This window comes from Poecilia mexicana, unplaced genomic scaffold (assembly GCF_051168715.1).
Source record: "Poecilia mexicana isolate PSO_F unplaced genomic scaffold, ASM5116871v1 scaffold_18, whole genome shotgun sequence".
Classification (NCBI taxonomy): domain Eukaryota; kingdom Metazoa; phylum Chordata; class Actinopteri; order Cyprinodontiformes; family Poeciliidae; genus Poecilia; species Poecilia mexicana.
This window is the reverse complement of record NW_028263387.1, coordinates 24,426,725-24,445,116: the sequence shown is the minus strand read 5'-3', so window position 1 is coordinate 24,445,116 and position 18,392 is coordinate 24,426,725. Positions and strand designations below refer to the sequence as shown.

Below are 18,392 nucleotides of genomic sequence, written 5' to 3'. Positions count from 1 at the left end.
GGGAGGATGTATTTATTTCTCCATTCTCCTGCCTGTTTTTCCGTCTGAAGTGTTTTCCTCCACTGGTCCCTGAACGGGTCTCCGCTCCGTTAGCCTGATTAGCCTGCTAACCGCCAGCCTGTGTCCGTCCTCCACCCACCATGTGACCGACGGGCAGACCGGAGCTGCCGCTGCTTCCTCCCGGTGACGTCGGGCCGTAAAGGCGGCAGACAGGAGCGGATCGGCGGGGCACAGCTGCGGACCCGACGGCCCGTTGTGAGGATTAATCGATCGCTGATCAGAGCGGGGCTGATTGACGGACTGCCGAGCGGTGGTTTAGCGGTTTAGCGGTTTCGGATGGAGGAGGGATGCGTTGCCTAGAAACAGACACAGGACTGAGGGTGGAAACAGGCCGAGCGTCACTGCAAGTAAACACCTTCAGCTGCACCAACATCTCCATGTTTTGACCTGCTTACACTTCAAGACGAGCTGCTCCCGCCTTTAGGATGATAAATATTTCATTTTAATCAAAACCAAACATGTTTTTAATGCTAATGGCTGAAATATGACGTTAGAAATGGTCTTAGAAACGTTCATGTTGACTGATGAGCCAATAGGTCCAATGTGGCTCCGGAGAAAAACAACAATTTTTAGTGGTGCTGCAGTCCAGTTTTATTATTCTAATATTTCCAAACAGTTTCTGCGACTGAATGAAGTTTATGAGATTTAAAAAGCTGCAAAACTCACCAGCAGTTTGGTTGAGTTGTCAATGTTAAAGAGTCAACATTGGATTCTGGGATATTTAGCTTAATATTAAAAACGTATTCAACATAGTTTGAGTGGTGATTCATTAATCTACTGCATGCAGATGATTTTAACATTTACGTCCCAAACTTTTGTAGTTTTATATTCATACTGTTATGTTTAAATAACACATAAAACTTGACTTGTGTTAAGTGGCTACAGACTTTAACTTACACCTTATTTGAGTGGTAATTTATTAACATGTGATGTTATCATTTATGTACATTTCAGAAATGTGGGGTTTTGGACTCATCCTGGAATATTTTAATAACAAGAAAAACTTGACTTAAGTTTATAGGTTAATTCTGCTGCTTGACTATTTTACTTCCATCCAGCAGAAATCTGAATCCATCTCTTTTTTATTGTAATCCAGTCTCTGAATATAAAATATTTTCTTTTGACTTTGGATCCTATTTTGACTCAATTTAATTCGAATTATGCCATTTTTAATTACAGAAAATATAACAAGTGGGAAAATAAAAAAAATATAAAACCTTAAGTAAATATATCTTACCATTGTTGTTGTTGTATCTATTTTTTCTAAGTCTAGGTCTACATAATTACAACAGTAATGTCGTACATAATAATAATGTTAATTTCTAATTAAATTAAATTACAGAGTCCAGCTCTAAAGGTCTGTCTTTGTCTTCAGGTTTAGGATGAGCCTGTAAGTCTTCACTCAGGGAAAAGCAGCCGTCATGCCGTGTACCTGTGCAGAGTGGAGGAGATGGATCCGCCCGCTGGTTCTGGTTCTGTACGCCCTCCTGCTGGTGGCCGTGGTGCCGCTGTGCGTCTGGGAGCTCCAGAAGGACAAGGTGAGACCCTCCTGACTCACCTGGGCTCCGTTATGAGCCTCATCCGATCCAAACGTTTTGACCCAGAGAGGTTCTGCTGCTCTGTCTGCGCAGGTCGGGACTCACAGCAAAGCCTGGTTCATAGCCGGAGTGTTTGTGTTCCTCACAATCCCCATCTCCCTGTGGGGGATCCTGCAGCACATGGTGCACTACACCCAGCCGGAGCTGCAGAAGCCCATCATCAGGTAAACACAACCAGCACCGAGTTTTCACTCCTTAATGTGGGTTTAGCTAACTGCACTGAAAAAAATCTGACAATTTTCAGATGTTTGTGCTGCAGTGGAGGGAAAATAACACAATAAGAGGGGAGCATGGGCGGATTCAGGGGTGGGTTCATGGGGGGCACTGACCCCTACAAAAAATTAAACTAACCTTTTGTATCAAATAAGGGTTTGATGACTCAGTTGTTTACAGATAAATGAAAACAACATAATTTCTGCTAGAGAAAACATGGGCAGATTCAGGGGTGGGTTCATGGGGGGCAGGCCCCTTCAGAAATCTGATTTATTCTTTAGGTTCATCAAGTTACAACCAGCTAAACTTTTTAAACATGAATAAAAGTAGAAAAACTTTGACAATGACTCAAATTTCTGTTGTGACTGCATTTTAGAGGAGCAGCCATATTTATCTAGTTGTGGTTTGAATAAAAGTGTGAATATATCACATTTTAGTTTTAACTCTCTGTAAGTTTACAGAGGAAAACACATCTGGTGTATTTTAGAAAAAATAAAATCAATTATTACTAACTAGATTACTGTACAAACCCATTCAATAAATAAGAATATTGACTTTAGTAACTTCATCACCAAGAGAAACACATTAATTATAAATTAATTAGTCAAGACTGATGTTTTAACACCTTTGTCTCTTTTAGTTATGATGATTATCTGCTTTCAGTTCATGAAAACATGAAATTTATAAATGTAATATTATATCAGACCCATAAAAAATGTTTATTTCATGCTTAACAGTTGTTAACTTTCAAAAGACATTTTTAATCTGACAAATGACACCAATCAGGATGAATATTCTAATTTGTATGTAATTTTAACTACATGCTATTTGTGTTGGTAAATTATTTTCATGCACTTTGATCCTCTGAAGTAATTCATAAAACAACAGGAACAATAAAAAAAAGACAGTTTTAGGGAAGAAAACGCAGGTAACAATGACATGCAGGAAGTTTCTGAAACTTTCAGATTTTCCACAGAAAATTAAATAAAGTGCATGAAAATTCAAACCTGGCAGAAATACTCAGATTCTCTGGTTTGTTTTCGTCTGGCAGGATCCTGTGGATGGTGCCGATCTACAGTTTGGACAGCGTGAGTCAATAAGGAGACGATAATGAGACACTGTAAAACATTCAAAGGTGGTTTAACTTGAAAATCAAAGTTCATCTGCTGCCATAAAAATACAACTTAAGTCGACAAGAAAACAGTTTTGGTTTAAACTCAGAAATTAAAGTTCATGAGGTTGATCTAACAACAAGAGACAAGTTGTCTGAACATAGTTTTTTAACTTCAATAATCTTGAATTGTGAGTTTTAACTTAAAGCTGCAATTTAAACCAAATAATTATTTCACAATATACAAGAAAAAAAACTGTCCAAAACTGTCCTCACCTGGTTAAAGAGCCACATTTCTTTATTATTTTACTCATAATGTCAAGTTATAATAACTATTTTACTTTAGAAAAATTTAAATTGTTTCAAATTGCATGAACAAAATTTCTGATCTGAGAATGAATTTTATTAAACATCACAATGAATTCAGCTCACAAACATTTAAATAAAAATGAACATTTGCCTTAATAAATCAGAGTCAGATCAATGTAACGCACTTCCATCTCTGGTAACTTATTTGACTTAAAGAGTAGAAAATAGTAAACACAACTAAATGCGGCTCAAATGTTTTACAGTGTGGCAGCAGATAAAACTGAGCTCCATTCCTCACAGTGTGATTCAGGCCTTCCTCTCTCCTCTTCCTCGCTGCGTCCAGTGGCTGGCCCTGCGCTACCCCAGCCTGGCCATCTACGTGGACACGTGCCGGGAATGCTACGAGGCCTTCGTCATCTACAACTTCCTGGTGTTCCTGCTCAACTTCCTGAGCAACCAGTACCCGAGCCTGGTGCTGATGCTGGAGGTGCAGCAGCAGCAGCCGCACCTGCCGCCGCTCTGCTGCTGCCCGCCGTGGCCCATGGGAGAGTAAGACGAGCCGCGCGATGAGCCGGAGGAGGTGAAGGGTTTTATGTTTTACTCATTTCTCTGACAGGGTGCTGCTGTTCCGGTGCAAGCTGGGAGTCCTGCAGTACACTGTGGTCCGACCCGTTACCACGGTGATAGCGCTGTAAGTTGGTATTTTTAAAAAATATTTTCCTTCCTGCACATTAGAAATCATCAATCTTCAGTTCTCTGGTATTTCTAAAGGTTCTTTAAAGGAGATTTGCTACGCAAAATTCAAATTCTTAAAGTTTTTTTATGTCCATTTTTGTCTCGGCTGCTTTAAAAGAACACCCAGTCATCTTTTGGCAACAAGTTGATGTTTTTTAGTGTCTGGAAAATGAGCCGTTTCAAAAACCTCTGGAATGTTAAGTCATGCTGCCCCGTTACCTAGCAACGCCAGCTGAGTCCAGTCCAGCTACCTAGCAACCCCAAACTAGTCATGAGTTCCTGCACGTTTGGTCAGCTGGTTTTATATGTGCTGTACAATGGCTGCTGGGAACGACCAGTGTTTTATTATTGACTTACTGTTTAGAAACCACTTGATGTAATCTTGTTGGTTGTTCAAGAGGCTCCACTTCTGCTTTTCAAAGATGTACGGTTGTAGAATTGCGCGTCTGTTGGCGGCCATTTTCATATGTGAGTGTACAAGTTGAGCTTATTTGGATTTAAAGTGACAGAGGCCCTAATTAGGCAGAACTGACTAGATTAAACCTCAATTCTGAGAATGATTTTGTGGAAAAAATGTAATAAACATGTTTTGAATAGGCCATAACTCTGTTCTGATCTGTTAAAGGAAGCACAGCAGGTCACCTTTAAAGATTTTTTAAACTTTAGTTGCTTTATTTCTCATTTTCTTTCTAGTTATGATATTTTTAGCTGCAGTTCTCAGCTCATCAGAGTATTTTTGATACTGAGTGGATCTCTTTGTTTCCGCAGCATCTGCCAGCTCTGTGGCGTTTATGATGAAGCCAACTTCAGCTTCAGAAACGCCTGGTCCTACCTGGTTATAGTCAACAACATTTCCCAGCTGGTAAACACAAACATCAACACAACACACCCAAATAAAAATGAAAAACTGATCCCTAAACGTTGGCCCAACTGCTCTCCTCTCTGGTTCTGTCGGTCCAGTTCGCCATGTACTGCCTGGTTCTGCTGTACAAAGCCCTCAGAGACGAGCTGACTCCCATCAGGCCCGTGGGGAAGTTCCTCTGCGTCAAACTGGTGGTGTTTGTCTCGTTCTGGTGAGAACGGAGGCCGGACTCCGTCTGTGTCTCGTTATGTTTTAGATAAAACAGTCAGTGCTGGTTTCCCTGCAGGCAGGCGGTTTTTATAGCCTTCCTGGTGAAAGTGGGAGTGATTTCTGACAAACACACCTGGGACTGGGACAGCGTGGAGGCCGTAGCCACCGGACTGCAGGTCAGGATAAATATTTAAAGACTTTTTAAAATATGTTTCCATTACAAATGTGCACAAAATGTTGTTGATATTCGGCTAATGTTGACAAAAAACCAAGAATTTCACAATTGTGATGTTTCCATTAAATAAGAAATGCAATTAAAATCACACATGATGAAGTTTATTCACGTTGTAAGTCATTAAAAACATTCAGCGCCATCATTCTCCCACCACTTCCTGTCGTCTTCTTTGTTGTTTCTGCTAGTAGTAAAATCCGGTTTTTGATCACATGACTGATGTGGTGTTTCTTCGTTGCAATTTTGTGAAATAAACTAATTTAATTTCATCCAAAAAAATCACTGCATCCCATCGCAAAAACTTTTAATATAAAAATTTGACTATTTTCAAAATGCTACAATTTTTATCTCTAAAACTGATTTATTGATTAAATGTCTGATTGATTCACAGGATTTTATCATCTGCATAGAAATGTTCCTGGCTGCTATCGCTCACCACTACACCTTTACCTACAAACCCTACGTCCAGGTATCCATCCATCCATCCATCCATCCATCCATCCATCCATCCATCCATCCATCCATCCATCCATCCATCCATCCATCCATCCATCCATCGGTTTCTTTCTGTTTCCTGCAGGAAGCAGAGGAGGGTTCGTGCTTCGACAGCTTTTTGGCCATGTGGGATTTCTCAGACATCAGAGCGGATGTAACTGAGCAGGCCCGCCATGTTGGTGAGCATCATCAGCAGATTTCATTGGTCTCCATTTATTTTTACATATGTAACATAGAATCACTATAGCACAGCTTTTTCCTCTTTTCCAAAACTTAAAAGTCCCTTTTGATATTCTCCATATTATTGTTTATTCATTTCAGAAACAGAGAAACAAACCTTGTTATAAGTTAAATTATCTGCCAATGAAACTAGAACCTTTTCATCAATATTTAGGACTTTTTAACTTAAAACCAGCTCTTAGATTTTGCTTGTGAGTTAGTTTTGTTTTATTTTCAGTGTACTGATATATTTAACCAAAAATACTTGGTAATATTTTGCGTTTTTGCAGTGTAACATTACTGTCATCAAACCGTTTTCCAGACCTCCATGGTTTCCTCTTCCACAGACTGATGATGTTTCTCTCCCTTCAGGTCGTACTTTCCTGGGACGTCCCAATAAGATGTACTTCGGCGCCGCGGCTCGACCCGAACACACCGAGCACACCGGCCTGCTGAACTCCACCTCCCAGGATCCAGTCGTCGCCGCGGCGACCTCCATGCCCTCCTCCCCGTCTTCGGTGGGGCGGTACCAGGGCCTGGGCCACACCACCGCCCCTCACTCCATCTCCGCCCCGGCAGGTTTCACGTCTTCGTCCTGGGAGGACGACAGCGACTCCACGCCGCCGCAGCCGCGACTCGGACAGTAACAGAGATTCAAACTCTAGATCTATGATAGAAAACTGAAACAGAGCGAATGCACTCTGAGGTCAAAGCCATGTCTGTTCAGAAGCTGGTATAACTTTAAGGTGAAGATGTGAATGTTTATAATCCGTGTTTTGCTGTAGTTTTGATAAATGTGTCTGATGGGTTGGAGGAGGGAAGCAGCTTGTTGTTTCAGTTTTGTGCTTCATGATGTTGAAGTCCTTCAGAAAACTTTAACTGTTTGTCCCGACTCAATAAAAACACCTGGATTAACACAAACTGGTTCTACCATTAAAAGGCTCTGCGCTCTAGTATGCCGTAATACGTTTAAACACTGTTACCAGAGTTAGGTAGGAACCAGTCACATTTACTTGAGTAACTTAAAAAAAAGGATTTTTACTACACTGTGCTTTTTACTTGAGTAACTTTATTTTGAAGTATTTCTTCTCTTACTTCAGTAAATTTCTGGATTTTCTACCCACTGAATGAAAAACATGTTTTAATCAAAAAGTCACCAGACAGACACACGCCTGCAGTTTTTATTAAAGTTTCATAACTTTTTTATTGAATGAAACTGATTGGAAAATTTTCCCCTGATTTAATTTCTTTTGTTACTTATTTGAATTATTGTCATTTTTGTCTTTGAAATACCAAAATTTCCACATAACTTTATAGATTAGGTTGTCTGGATGATGTAATTTTTAAATATTAAATGATTGATAATTTGATCAGTTACTCTGTTCTTAAGTCGACTTTTACCAAATACTTTTTACTCTTAACTGAGTGAAAATATGTTGAAGTACTTTTACTCTGTTCACCTCTGACTGTTACTTTCGATGATGGATCTAAGATGTTATATAAACTCCTGCAGATTTAATAATTTTATTAGAATTCAGAGTTATACTTTTTGTCCACTAGATGGCAGTCCAAATGAGACTGCAACTCAGAAATAATTGTTTTAAAATTACGTAAAACTACGGTGAAAGACAAGTATTTAATTAAGTTGCCAATGTGAGAGATGGAATAAAAAAAATCTTATTGAAAAAAAAAACTAGCAAGACTTTAATCTGCCTGCAGATGATCATATTATGAAAGAAAAACAAGTTGTTTTCATGAACAGTCCTGTTATTATCTTGCAAATATTTACGTATTTGTGATTATTCTTTTATGAACAGAACCCTCATCTAAAATCAACATATTTGTCTGTAGTTTTTATCTTGCAGCTTTAACTCAATTCTAATCTTCCTGCTCTGTGAAGAGAAGGAAGGTTGTATTGTAATCAAATAGAAAGTGATAGAAGACAGAAAAATCCCCTGTTCCGCGCAGAATAAGCTTAGCAGCACACAATCTGTTTATTACGAACAGCTTTTATTACAAAAGCTTAGCAGAAAATACACAAATACACTTCCTGATTAATTTCATTATTAGGTTCAGATTTGTTAATAACTTTTGTCTCCATGTCTATAAACTGTCATTTTGGACGAACCATGAATCAGTTTCAGCATATTTACATCAGGGGACAAAATAATTCACATCGGCTTTATTAGTAATTATGTTCTTATCACTTTAATGGGGTCCAGTTCTGATCCAACGAAACCGAAAGTAAGAGATTAGATTAGCAGCAGAGACATTGCAGGTACTTTCCTAAACGTCGCAATAAAGCCGTGCTGGTTCGAACTGGTTCCGAGGACAAGTCACAGTCCAAAGGTGGAGGAAAACGAGGTAACCTGAGCAGCGAAATGTGAGTTTCTGCATGTTTCTTCCTATTGCTCTTGTCGGACTCGGATTTTCTGACATGTTGTTGTCTGCTCTGCAGCAGACATTTTGTTTCAGCTGAGCAGATACTAAAACTGGAGTTTACAACTTCTGCCTCGCACTGAACACAAACAAACCCGAAACTGTTTTGAAGTTGTATTTTAGTTCAGCAGCCATACTGATTTTCAAACGCGCGTCTAAATATGATTTTTTTCTTTTTGTTTGGATTTTTACGTTTACATAATCAAAACATGGTGAAAGATGAGCGGAAACTGGAGCAACATTACAGTATTTTGAAATGTTTAGGTTTTAATGATGCATTTTAAATGTATTTTCCATGTATTTGTATTATTTCTAACTTTTAAACATGCATTAGGTTATTTCCTGGCATAACTATGTTATTTCAACACTCTGTTCACTTATCTGATTAAGTATAGAGAGGAGAATGAAATCTGATACTCGAAGCCTTTTTTGTTTACACTGTGGTCTGTGCGCGTGCTTTTGTAAGAGGTCTATGGCAAGCCGTTAATATAAAAAATACTATAATAACACGTTGCCCTAATCCATAAATAATAAGATTCTTTCGCGCAGCTGCCTTACGAATACAAAAGCAAAAACAAAAATTTCCTTCTTAAACTGCAGTTTAACACTAAAGTTTGCTATGACATTAAACGCAATCTCTCTGTTATTTTCAGTAAATACAGTAGTTTTTAACACCAAAAATTATTATCTGTTTAAATAGGTAATGGCATTTTATTACACATACACCACCGGCAGATTTTTTTTTTACTTTTACTTTGCCTTAGCTGATGCTTTGATAGTTTTATTTTTTAAAATAACAAAATGTGAATTAAATATATGGTGGCTAGCAGCTTGTAGTTCCTCTTAAATAACAGCAGATGCCAGCAAAAACTTCAACACTAATTTAAATTTGACATTGCAAGTTATATGTCAAGTTTTAAACATGTCCATCTTTCCTTTTTGTTAGTATCATCAGTGAACAGTCAAAATGCAAAGAACAGCCATTTAAAGAAACCCAGGATGAAACCTAAAATAAATGTTGAATGTTAAATGTCTAGGCACCAGCTGACACTAATCTTATGTTTTTATATGTTGTACATGTTTGAGGATCAATGTCTATAACTTAGATCTCGTAAATTTGACTTCTGAATACAAATGAAATCACTGAATCTAAATAAAAACTGCAACTGATTTATTTTGCTTGGATGTTTTATTTTTCTTCATTTTAGCTGCTGCAGCAGAAATGGCTGAAAGGAGAAAAAGGCAGCGGTCAGAGTCGACTGACTCCCCCAGTGAGTCGTCACACAGGTAATGCTGAACCAAAACAAAAACATTTATTATTAACCTGTTAGTTTGTTGCTTTTTGTCTCATTTTGCATTGTTTGTCTGTGAAGTATCAAGATCAGAAGATAAATAAAAACAACCAAAAAAATAATAATTTAGTCAGAAACAAAAGCTTGAATTATAAAAACTTAAAAATCCTCTTAAAAACTGTAGAATCATCAGCACAATGATTTTCTTTAGCACTGCTCTACTTTATATTTTTTCTTAATTAGGATTGTTGAGTTATGAGGTTTGTCATGATTAATTCTCTTTAAGATGTTGGAGTTTTATTTCCCATTTTTCTTTGCCTCTTATCTTGGAAAAGATTAATTAAATCTGTATATAACTGTAGATATAATAGTCCCTGTATTTATCTTTCCTGTAGAAATGTGGCAATATTTACCAGACACAATAAATCAGTAAGCAAGGTTATATTTGATTCAAAAATAAAAATGATCTCTTTGTAGTTCACAGATGAGAAGATCTGAATCTCCAGCTGCCAGCGCTGTGTCGATGAAGAGCGATTCATCCAAGTTTGAGCCGCCATATTTTAGTGATGAACCAGCTTCAAGGTAAATCTGCTTCTTTTTTATCATGCTTAAAAAATAAATACCTGAATGAACTTTAGAAACATCACATGTTGTTTTTCCGATTATAGGGATTTGCTTCTATAGCACATTGTAAAATGTATTTTCTTTATTACAGTTAAAACTATTTGCCGACTTGAGACCTGATAATTATAAAAATGTATAAAAAATGTAAACAATGCTTCAGTATTTTTGTAAATCGTCAGAGGTAAGTGGATTCATGCAAAACAGCAAGAGTTTGTTTATTTGTAACTTTATTTACATTTCTTTGTTGGGACGATGAACATAGAAGATAATTAAGACATTAGTTTTAGTGAAAAGACTTCTGTTTGTAGTTCACAGTTGAAAAAAACCAGCCCTTCAACTCCAAGCATTGTGTCCATGAAGAGCGATAAGTCCAAGGCTGAAATGCCTTATTTTGCTCCTGAAACACCTCCAAGGTAAATTATACTATTTATCACTGGTCTGAAAAGGTTTACACAAGATTTCTAAACTGTCATGATTTGAGGTGGTGAGGATTGACCCAGGTTGTGGTGTGAAAAATGATGATGATGATGATAAACAAGGAGTACAGAAATCCAGGCAGCACAGGTGAGCAGACAGCTAGGAGCTCAGGCACAGGTAGCAACTGGATATAAAACACAAATGGAGCAGAGTGACAAAGATAAGATACGACAAGAATCCGACAGGGAACAAGAGAGGTTTAAATACATAAGAGGTAATCAGGGAACATGAGGGACAGCTGGGGACAATAAAGGGGTAGATGGGACAATACAGAGAATCAATTAACTGAAAACAAAGGAACCTAAATCCTTACATAAACAAAATATGTAAGCTGGCAAACCTCTGCTGGAAAGCTGTGCTTTGATATGCGATTTATTAAACTCAATATGTGATCTATTAAACCTTTGATTTATTTGTGAAAACAGATATATTGGTTACACAGAAACTTCACTATTTTGACACAAGCACCACCCTACTGTTAGTCAAACCTTGAGTAAACTACCCAACCTTCCTTACAGAACCTTTGATTTGTGAAAACATTTCTCTGTCTCATTCTTTAAACTCATTTCCCTTCTCAGGTTTGTACTCAGCTGCTCCTCATCTGCCTGATTGTTCTCCTCATGACTCTCATCTGTCTTCCCTGTAGCTTTTAAGCTAGTCAGTTTCCCTCACTGCTTGTTGGACCTTCAATCAAGTTTCCCTTTCACCTTTAGTTTTCCTTCCTTTATGTTCATTCCTTCTGCACCTGTAAGTTTGTTGTCCTCAAACAACACAAGCATGATCATATTGTCTTGTCTCCTGAACTATATCTATCGATTTTTTTAGTCCTTATTGTGACTGACATTAGTAATTAGATGTTTTGTTTATCCTGTTTAGCCAACCGCTGCACTGTTCGATGTGCGACAAGGTTTCAACAGACCAACTCCAAATGAATTGTGGATGCTGGTTATGCAGAGATTGTGCTGAATCAGAATCACACCAGTCTCCTTCAACAGTGGACACATGTCCAAAATGTGGGAAGAAACCCAAAAGAACAGATGGTAATTTTTTTTAAAATAACTTCACTTCCTACAGTTCATCATAACTTAAATGTGTTGTTCTTAGGACATTTTTCAAGCTTAGGGAGAGTTAAAGCTTAATTTAATAACATGATATTTGACTTCACTACTGTGTGTTTGATTTTCACAGGAGAGGAAGACATTTTAAAACTAAAGAAGGACCTTCAAAAAGCAATGCAAAATAAATTTTCAGTCACAGGTGAAGGAAATGGTGACCAACAAATTTCACTGAAAAGTATTTACACAAATCTCTACATCACCACTGGTGAGAATAAAGAACTTTCTGAAGAACATGAGTTTGGACACCTGAAAGGCAGTCGTCAATCGCAGCCATCATTGGATTCCTCAGTGAAACTCACTGATATCTTTAAACCTTTGATGAACCAGGAGAAACCCAACAGAACAGTCGTAACTAAGGGAGTTGCAGGGATTGGAAAATCCTTTTCTGTTCAGAAGTTCATCCTTGACTGGGCTGAAGAGGAAGCAAACCAAGATGTTCATTTTGTTTTCTGTCTTACGTTCCGAGAGTTGAATCTGGTTACAAGAAAGAAAAGCCTCAATGACCTGCTGGTAGAGTTTCATCCGGCGCTCAAACCTCTGAAAGATTCCTTGGCTTTTGCCAAAGCAAAGATAATCATGATCCTTGATGGCCTGGATGAAAGCAGACATCCACTGGAATTTGAGGACACAAAGACAGTGTCGTCTCTGAGGGATGCAACATCTGTATGCAACCTTCTGGTAAACCTCATCAAAGGTAACCTTCTTCCTGAGGCAAACATCTGGATAACGTCCCGTCCAGCAGCAGCCAATCAGATCCCTGCAGAGCACATCAACATGGTGACAGAAATAAGAGGATTCACTGATCCTCAGAAAGAGGAATATTTCAAAAGGAGATTCAGCGATGATCCGAGTCTTGCTGAGAGAATAATTAAACATATCCAGTCCTCACAAAGTCTTGACATCATGTGCCAGATTCCGATCTTCTGTTGGATTTCTGCCGTTTTATTCAAGGAGGTCTTTGGTGGAGAGGCAGACATTGAACTCCCTCAGACTCTGACAGAGATGATGGCACAGTTTGTTTTTGCCCAAACAAAACGCAGAAGCAGAAAATATGAAACAAAGAGTCAGACACACAAAGAAAAGCTTCTACAGACACACAAAGAGTTTCTTCTAAAACTTGGGAAACTGGCATTTAAGCAGCTTCTAGAAAATAATCTAATCTTTTATGAGGAAGACCTGAGAGACAGCAATATCGACACTCAAGAAGCTTCTATCTACACTGAGTTTTGCAACACAGTTCTTAGAGAAGAAGAAATCTTCTACCAGAGAAAAATCCACTTCTTTGTGCATCTGACCCTCCAAGAGTTCTTTGCAGCTCTCTATGTCTATGAATGTTTTGTAACCAAGCAAACCAAGCAGCTTGGGAACTTCCTTGATTTGGAGGACAGAGACCATGCTTTAGTTGATCTGGCGAAGAAGACAGTTGAAAAAGTCCTGCAGAAGAAGAATGGTCATTTAGATTTTTTCTTGCGGTTCCTCCTTGGTCTCATGGTTGAGCCCAACCGAAGGGCCGTTCAGGGCATGTTGACGTCTGTGGATCCAAACGATGACACAGACAGGAAAGTCTTGACTTACCTGAGATCAATCCGAAGAAAGAACGTGTCTCCAGACAGCTGCATCAACATTTTCCAGACCATGGTTGAGATGAGAGACAACAAACTCAAAGATGAGATTCAGGAATATCTTAAACTGGCCGACCGTCCAAAAAAAGAGTTGACTCCCCTGCACTGCTCCGCCCTGGCCTACATGCTGCAGGTGTCCAAGAATGAACTGGAGGAGTTGGATTTAAAGAGTTACAACACAACAGATGAAGGCAGGAGGAGGCTCATCCCAGCAGTGAGAAGCAGTAAAAAGGCTGTGTGAGTCTCATTTTTCTATCTACAATAAAATAATCTGTTTTAAGATGTTTTGAATGTAAATGAGTTTAGTTCAAAGGTTAAAGGTTTTCTTACATAGATTGTAGGGATCTAATAAGATCTTGCCATGTGAGAGATCTGCTTCAAGCACTTCATGGTATGAAGAGATAAAGCAATCATTTGAACCAGACATGCTGGAGTAGAGACACAACATGCAAGGCCATGATGAGGAACCGCTGCCCCAATATGTTGGGTCACAAAGGTCTGGTCACTGTGGAGACCAGAGATCCTCCAACAGCAACAACATTTAGTTTGTTCCTGTCTATGTTTGGTGAGTTTGTCTGAACTGTCGGCTGTTTGCTGGCAGGAATGACATGAGACAATGTTCTGCTGTATAAGAAGAAATGGATCCATGCGTAACATTGTTCCTGCTTTAGATTATGACCATATATAATATATTTAAGCAACATTAAGTCTTACTTCTCTTTATGCCTTGTAGGTTAAAAGACTGTAAAGTGACTGAGGAGTGGATTGAACATCTGGTCTTTGGCCTAAAGTTCCCGTTTTCACCACTGGAAGATCTGGACCTGAGCAACAACGACCTGAAGGATTCAGGGGTGAAGATGCTCTGTGATGGACTGTCCAATCCTGGCTGCAAACTCAAAACATTGAGGTAAGAAAACATATGCTCTCTATGCTGCTGTAATGGAATAATTTATTTTTCATTGTCAAAGCTTGACTCTGAAACAAATATAAGATGTAATTTATTCTACATAATATCTGTGTTAAGGTTTTGTGCAGATTAGTCATCAGCCTCTGTGTTTTCTCAGGTTGTCTGGTTGCCTCATCACACAGACAGGATGTGAACATCTGGCCTCGGCGCTGAAGTCCAACCCGTCCCACCTGGTGGAACTGGACCTGAGCTACAACAATCCAGGAAAAACAGGAATTAAGCTGATTGCTGAGCAACTGCAGCTCAAAACATTCAAGTAAAAACTTTGGGTTGTATTTTATGGCCCTAATCTGAAAGGACTTTATAGTTTCTAACTCTGGTCTCTCTTTAAAGTTTTGATCATGATGGACCCCATCGGATGAAACCAGGATTTAAGAAGTGTAAGTATTTTACTCTTTGGTTGTTATTTTATTTCTGGTAATCAAACGAAGATAACGTCAAGGCCAAACTGGACTAAGAAACATAAAGAAAACCAATTCTAAAACAGAAAAACGACTTGCACACTTACATTTCTGTAAATTGGGACACTCACATTAATCTAGCAATATGTCTCAATTTAAATATTCAGGAATTAGAACAATAATTGCTACATTTCTCTTAGGAAGGTACTTTACTCTCCTCCATGCCAGAGTTTCTCCTCAAGAAGTCAGTGGTATGAGCTTTTATGAGACGCTGTACATTTAAACTCCTTGTTTTTGTTTTTCCAGATGCCTGCACCCTCACCCTGGACTCCAACTCTGCTCACAAGAAGCTGCTTCTCTCAGACGGGAGCAGAAAGGTGACCTGGGTGGAGAAGGAGCAGCCTTACCCTGACCACACAGAGAGGTTTGACCGGCGCCTGCAGGTTCTGTGTGAACAGGGCCTGCAGCAGCGCTGCTACTTTGAGGTGGAGCTGGTGGAGCCCTGCGCCATCGGCTTAACATACAGGAGCATCGGCAGGAAAGGAGACGGAGACGACTGCAGGTTGGGGATGAACGATAAATCCTGGTGCAAGATCTGCTCAGAGGAAGGTTGCTACATAATACACAACAGCAACAGTGTTGTTGTCTCCTCTCTGCGCTGCCCTCGGGTTGGAGTGTATCTGGACTGGGAAGCTGGCAGCATCTCTTTCTACAAGGTTTCTCATGACAACCTCACCCACCTCCACACCTCCAAACCTATAACATTCAGAGAGCCTCTTTATCCTGCTGTCGAACTTTTTCCTCACTCTTCTGCCTTGTTTTGTCAGATATGATAAGCTGAGCAAAGGGAGTGGGGAGACATGCAGAGTTATAATACACATTAAAATATAGTTCTTGCACTGTTTCATGTAATCGTTATGAAAAAATAGAAAGATGTTTTATTCCTGCTAAAGCTCATGCAAAGTAAATGACATTTTAACATCCCTGGTATGTTAAAACACTGTAAAGTGACTGCAGAGCAGATTGAACTTCTGCTCTTTGGCCGAAAGTTTCTATTTTTCACACCACAAGATCTGAACCTCAGGAAGAATTATCTGATGGTTTCAGGTTTCTGTTGAGTCCAAACTGCAAACTCAAAACACCGAGGTAAAGATAGGCATGTACTTACAACATTATGTTCCTCATGTAAAGGAAATGGCTTAATAATGGAATTACACATTCTTAAATATTAAGAAACTTTAAATTCAAATTAATAATTAACACTGGAACTGGAAGACATTTTAAATATCCAAAATAAATAAAACAACAGAAACAACTAATAAAATGAATTATGAAGTCTCTGTAAACAGAATTGTCCTTCATAAAAAGGATTAGTTGAGACCAAAGACGTTTGTCGTCCAGTTTTTGGTAGAAACAGAAAAGAGACAAATAATAAATCATGCAAACAGAAATCACTGAGCTCTTTTTAATTTATCATGCGATTAATTAATTTATTGCTTATTAAAGGCCTATGTAATACAGTACATAGTTTATAATTAAAATGAGTTATCAGGTGTTTGAAGCAGCTGCTTGTAGGACGGTTCTTCCATTGATTAAAATGACTAAATGGGAGATTTAATAGTAAAACTGTTTTCTGAGGTTTTATTTGTCCTCTGATTAAATGTAAAATAGTATTATGATTGGTTTTTAGAACAGTATTCAGTAAACATCAGTAAAACAACTTTATTTTCGTTGTGAGCGTGTTTTATAAATATTTAAATCGTCCTGCTTGTTGCTTCTACTCCAACACTGTAGTCCTGTTTGGATTTGATGTTAGATTCAGGATGTTAGACTGAGGCATATTGACCTCACTGAAAAGTATCTGCAGTGTAAATACTTGCAATTTTAAACAAAATGTTAACTTGCATTAATTTGTCTTTATGCTTTCCTTTATACTTCATAAATGTAGAGTCACTAAACGTTGTTCCCTATTATCTGCTGATTCTCACATAATTAACTTTCCTCTAGACCTTATAACGCAAAACAAAACAAAAAGTAAATAAATGCAATAAAAATATGAAAATAAAACTCCTTCCTTCTCTGGATCACATTATCTGTATGTTATGAATATGTAATAAAATATTAGCTAACTACTGTTTGTTAGATATTGGATTAAAAATATGTTTTCTGTATGTTAAAATCTTGCTACAGTTGCAGAATGTTTTCTGAGAGTTTCGTGTTTTCAAATCTCTAAATGATTTTGAATTAACTGGTTATGTGTAAGTACGGCGCCTCCCGAGGGACACAAAGGACTTTTTTTTATTGCTTTCCCTTGCAGTAATGATGTATTTAGTGTTCACTTTGCACACTGAAGGCTTTTCTACTGAAATTTAAGGTTGTTATAAGAATTTGAAATGTGTGTTATTGTCTTATTTATGACATATGAAGTTCTGCATATTTTCCTTAAGGATACAAAAGAACCACAAACTGATGTGCAAAATGCCAGAAGCAAAACAGAACAAACCTGGTTTCCACCAATGCTCTAAAACATAAACACAACAGAAACTTCATGTAAGAAAGAAAGAAGAGAGACATAAAGACCATTTAGATTATTTTCACAGGGTAAAGCCTTCATCTGATGACAGGTTTGTTTGTTGAGTCTTTCTTGTTAATTAATAAAGATCCATTTTCATCTGCAGTTCCATATCCTGCTACTTGTTTTTCAACCAAAAGATATTAAACAAATATGAAACCCAGTTAATAGATACATTTTTAACCCTGGTTTGCCCCAAAAAATAATAAATACATTTTCACTGAGGATCTTTAAACGTGTACATGCATGCTGTTTGGAATTATCACTGTATGCAAACAGTCCAGGGTGTATTTTTGCATAGTTCATGTGAAGGAAAGCAATAAAAAAAAAATCCTGTCCTAGGGGAGTTTTATATGCAAAACATTCTGAGTCAGATGTTTTTAAAGTATTCCAACTGAAATGTTTTTCATTAACAACTTTTATTGATAATCACATAATAAAAGTCTTTTCAGCACTGAGGTTTTTATCTTTTGTCTTTTCCTGTGTCAACATCCTGCGCAGTAGCTTAGTGATGACAAAGGCTGAGACTGACGTCAATTCAGCACAAAGACATGAGAGACGAGCCACAGAGCAGAACCTTCAGGAGCTTTTTAACCTGATCTGCAAAGGGAACCTGAGCATGTAGAGACATAACATTGAAACCAGCTGCATGTGTCTTTGTGTGTTTTTATTTGTTCAGTATTTGCTAAAATTTTGCATGTTGAACAATTTGTCTTTAACTGAGTGAGATTCTCATGTTAAACAAAAATTAGGTAAAGTGTCTTTTATTTTAATGCTGAGCTAAAGGTAAAAAGTGCCAGAGCGTTCAAACGATCTTTCCTGTTAATGATCCATGT

General features: G+C 38.1%; 2 protein-coding genes across 3 annotated transcripts; both read left to right on the top strand.

The window, feature by feature from the left end:
* The first annotated feature begins 6 nt into the window (after positions 1 to 6).
* LOC106928806 (transmembrane protein 184C) lies at positions 7 to 6,965 on the top strand. Its single transcript, XM_088015975.1, has 12 exons — positions 7 to 407; positions 1,436 to 1,598; positions 1,692 to 1,822; positions 2,923 to 2,959; positions 3,635 to 3,840; positions 3,908 to 3,982; positions 4,795 to 4,888; positions 4,987 to 5,099; positions 5,175 to 5,274; positions 5,722 to 5,799; positions 5,911 to 6,004; positions 6,417 to 6,965. The coding sequence occupies exons 2-12, from the start codon at positions 1,482 to 1,484 to the stop codon at positions 6,689 to 6,691; spliced, it is 1,320 nt and encodes a 439-aa protein (XP_087872101.1). The 5' UTR covers positions 7 to 407; positions 1,436 to 1,481; the 3' UTR covers positions 6,692 to 6,965.
* Positions 6,966 to 8,161: 1,196 nt separating this feature from the next.
* On the top strand, positions 8,162 to 18,010 carry LOC106928794 (NLR family CARD domain-containing protein 3-like). 2 transcript variants are annotated; one of them, XM_015005280.2, is made up of 10 exons: positions 8,162 to 8,427; positions 9,692 to 9,770; positions 10,253 to 10,357; positions 10,708 to 10,812; positions 11,753 to 11,916; positions 12,065 to 13,853; positions 14,350 to 14,523; positions 14,681 to 14,839; positions 14,917 to 14,963; positions 15,291 to 18,010. In XM_015005280.2, exons 2-10 carry the CDS (start codon positions 9,706 to 9,708, stop codon positions 15,815 to 15,817), a joined length of 3,135 nt encoding a protein of 1,044 aa, XP_014860766.2. In that variant the 5' UTR covers positions 8,162 to 8,427; positions 9,692 to 9,705; the 3' UTR covers positions 15,818 to 18,010. The 2 variants fall into 2 exon arrangements, with proteins under 2 accessions (XP_014860766.2, XP_014860767.2); XM_015005281.2 differs by lacking the exons at positions 8,162 to 8,427; positions 9,692 to 9,770; positions 10,253 to 10,357; positions 10,708 to 10,812 and adding an exon at positions 11,529 to 11,623.
* Positions 18,011 to 18,392: the final 382 nt, after the last annotated feature.

What these genes read in the sequence shown, in the direction of transcription:
- LOC106928806 (XM_088015975.1), top strand. Translation starts at nt 1,482, where the DNA reads ATGCCGTGTACCTGTGCAGAGTGGAGGAGATGGATCCGCCCGCTGGTT. An exon ending in GGGAGCTCCAGAAGGACAAG is followed by an intron (nt 1,599 to 1,691) that starts GTGAGACCCTCC and finishes CTGTCTGCGCAG; the next exon opens with GTCGGGACTCACAGCAAAGC. An exon ending in CCTACAAACCCTACGTCCAG is followed by an intron (nt 5,800 to 5,910) that starts GTATCCATCCAT and finishes TGTTTCCTGCAG; the next exon opens with GAAGCAGAGGAGGGTTCGTG.
- LOC106928794 (XM_015005280.2), top strand. Translation starts at nt 9,706, where the DNA reads ATGGCTGAAAGGAGAAAAAGGCAGCGGTCAGAGTCGACTGACTCCCCC. An exon ending in GAAACCCAAAAGAACAGATG is followed by an intron (nt 11,917 to 12,064) that starts GTAATTTTTTTT and finishes TGATTTTCACAG; the next exon opens with GAGAGGAAGACATTTTAAAA. An exon ending in GAAACCAGGATTTAAGAAGT is followed by an intron (nt 14,964 to 15,290) that starts GTAAGTATTTTA and finishes TTGTTTTTCCAG; the next exon opens with ATGCCTGCACCCTCACCCTG.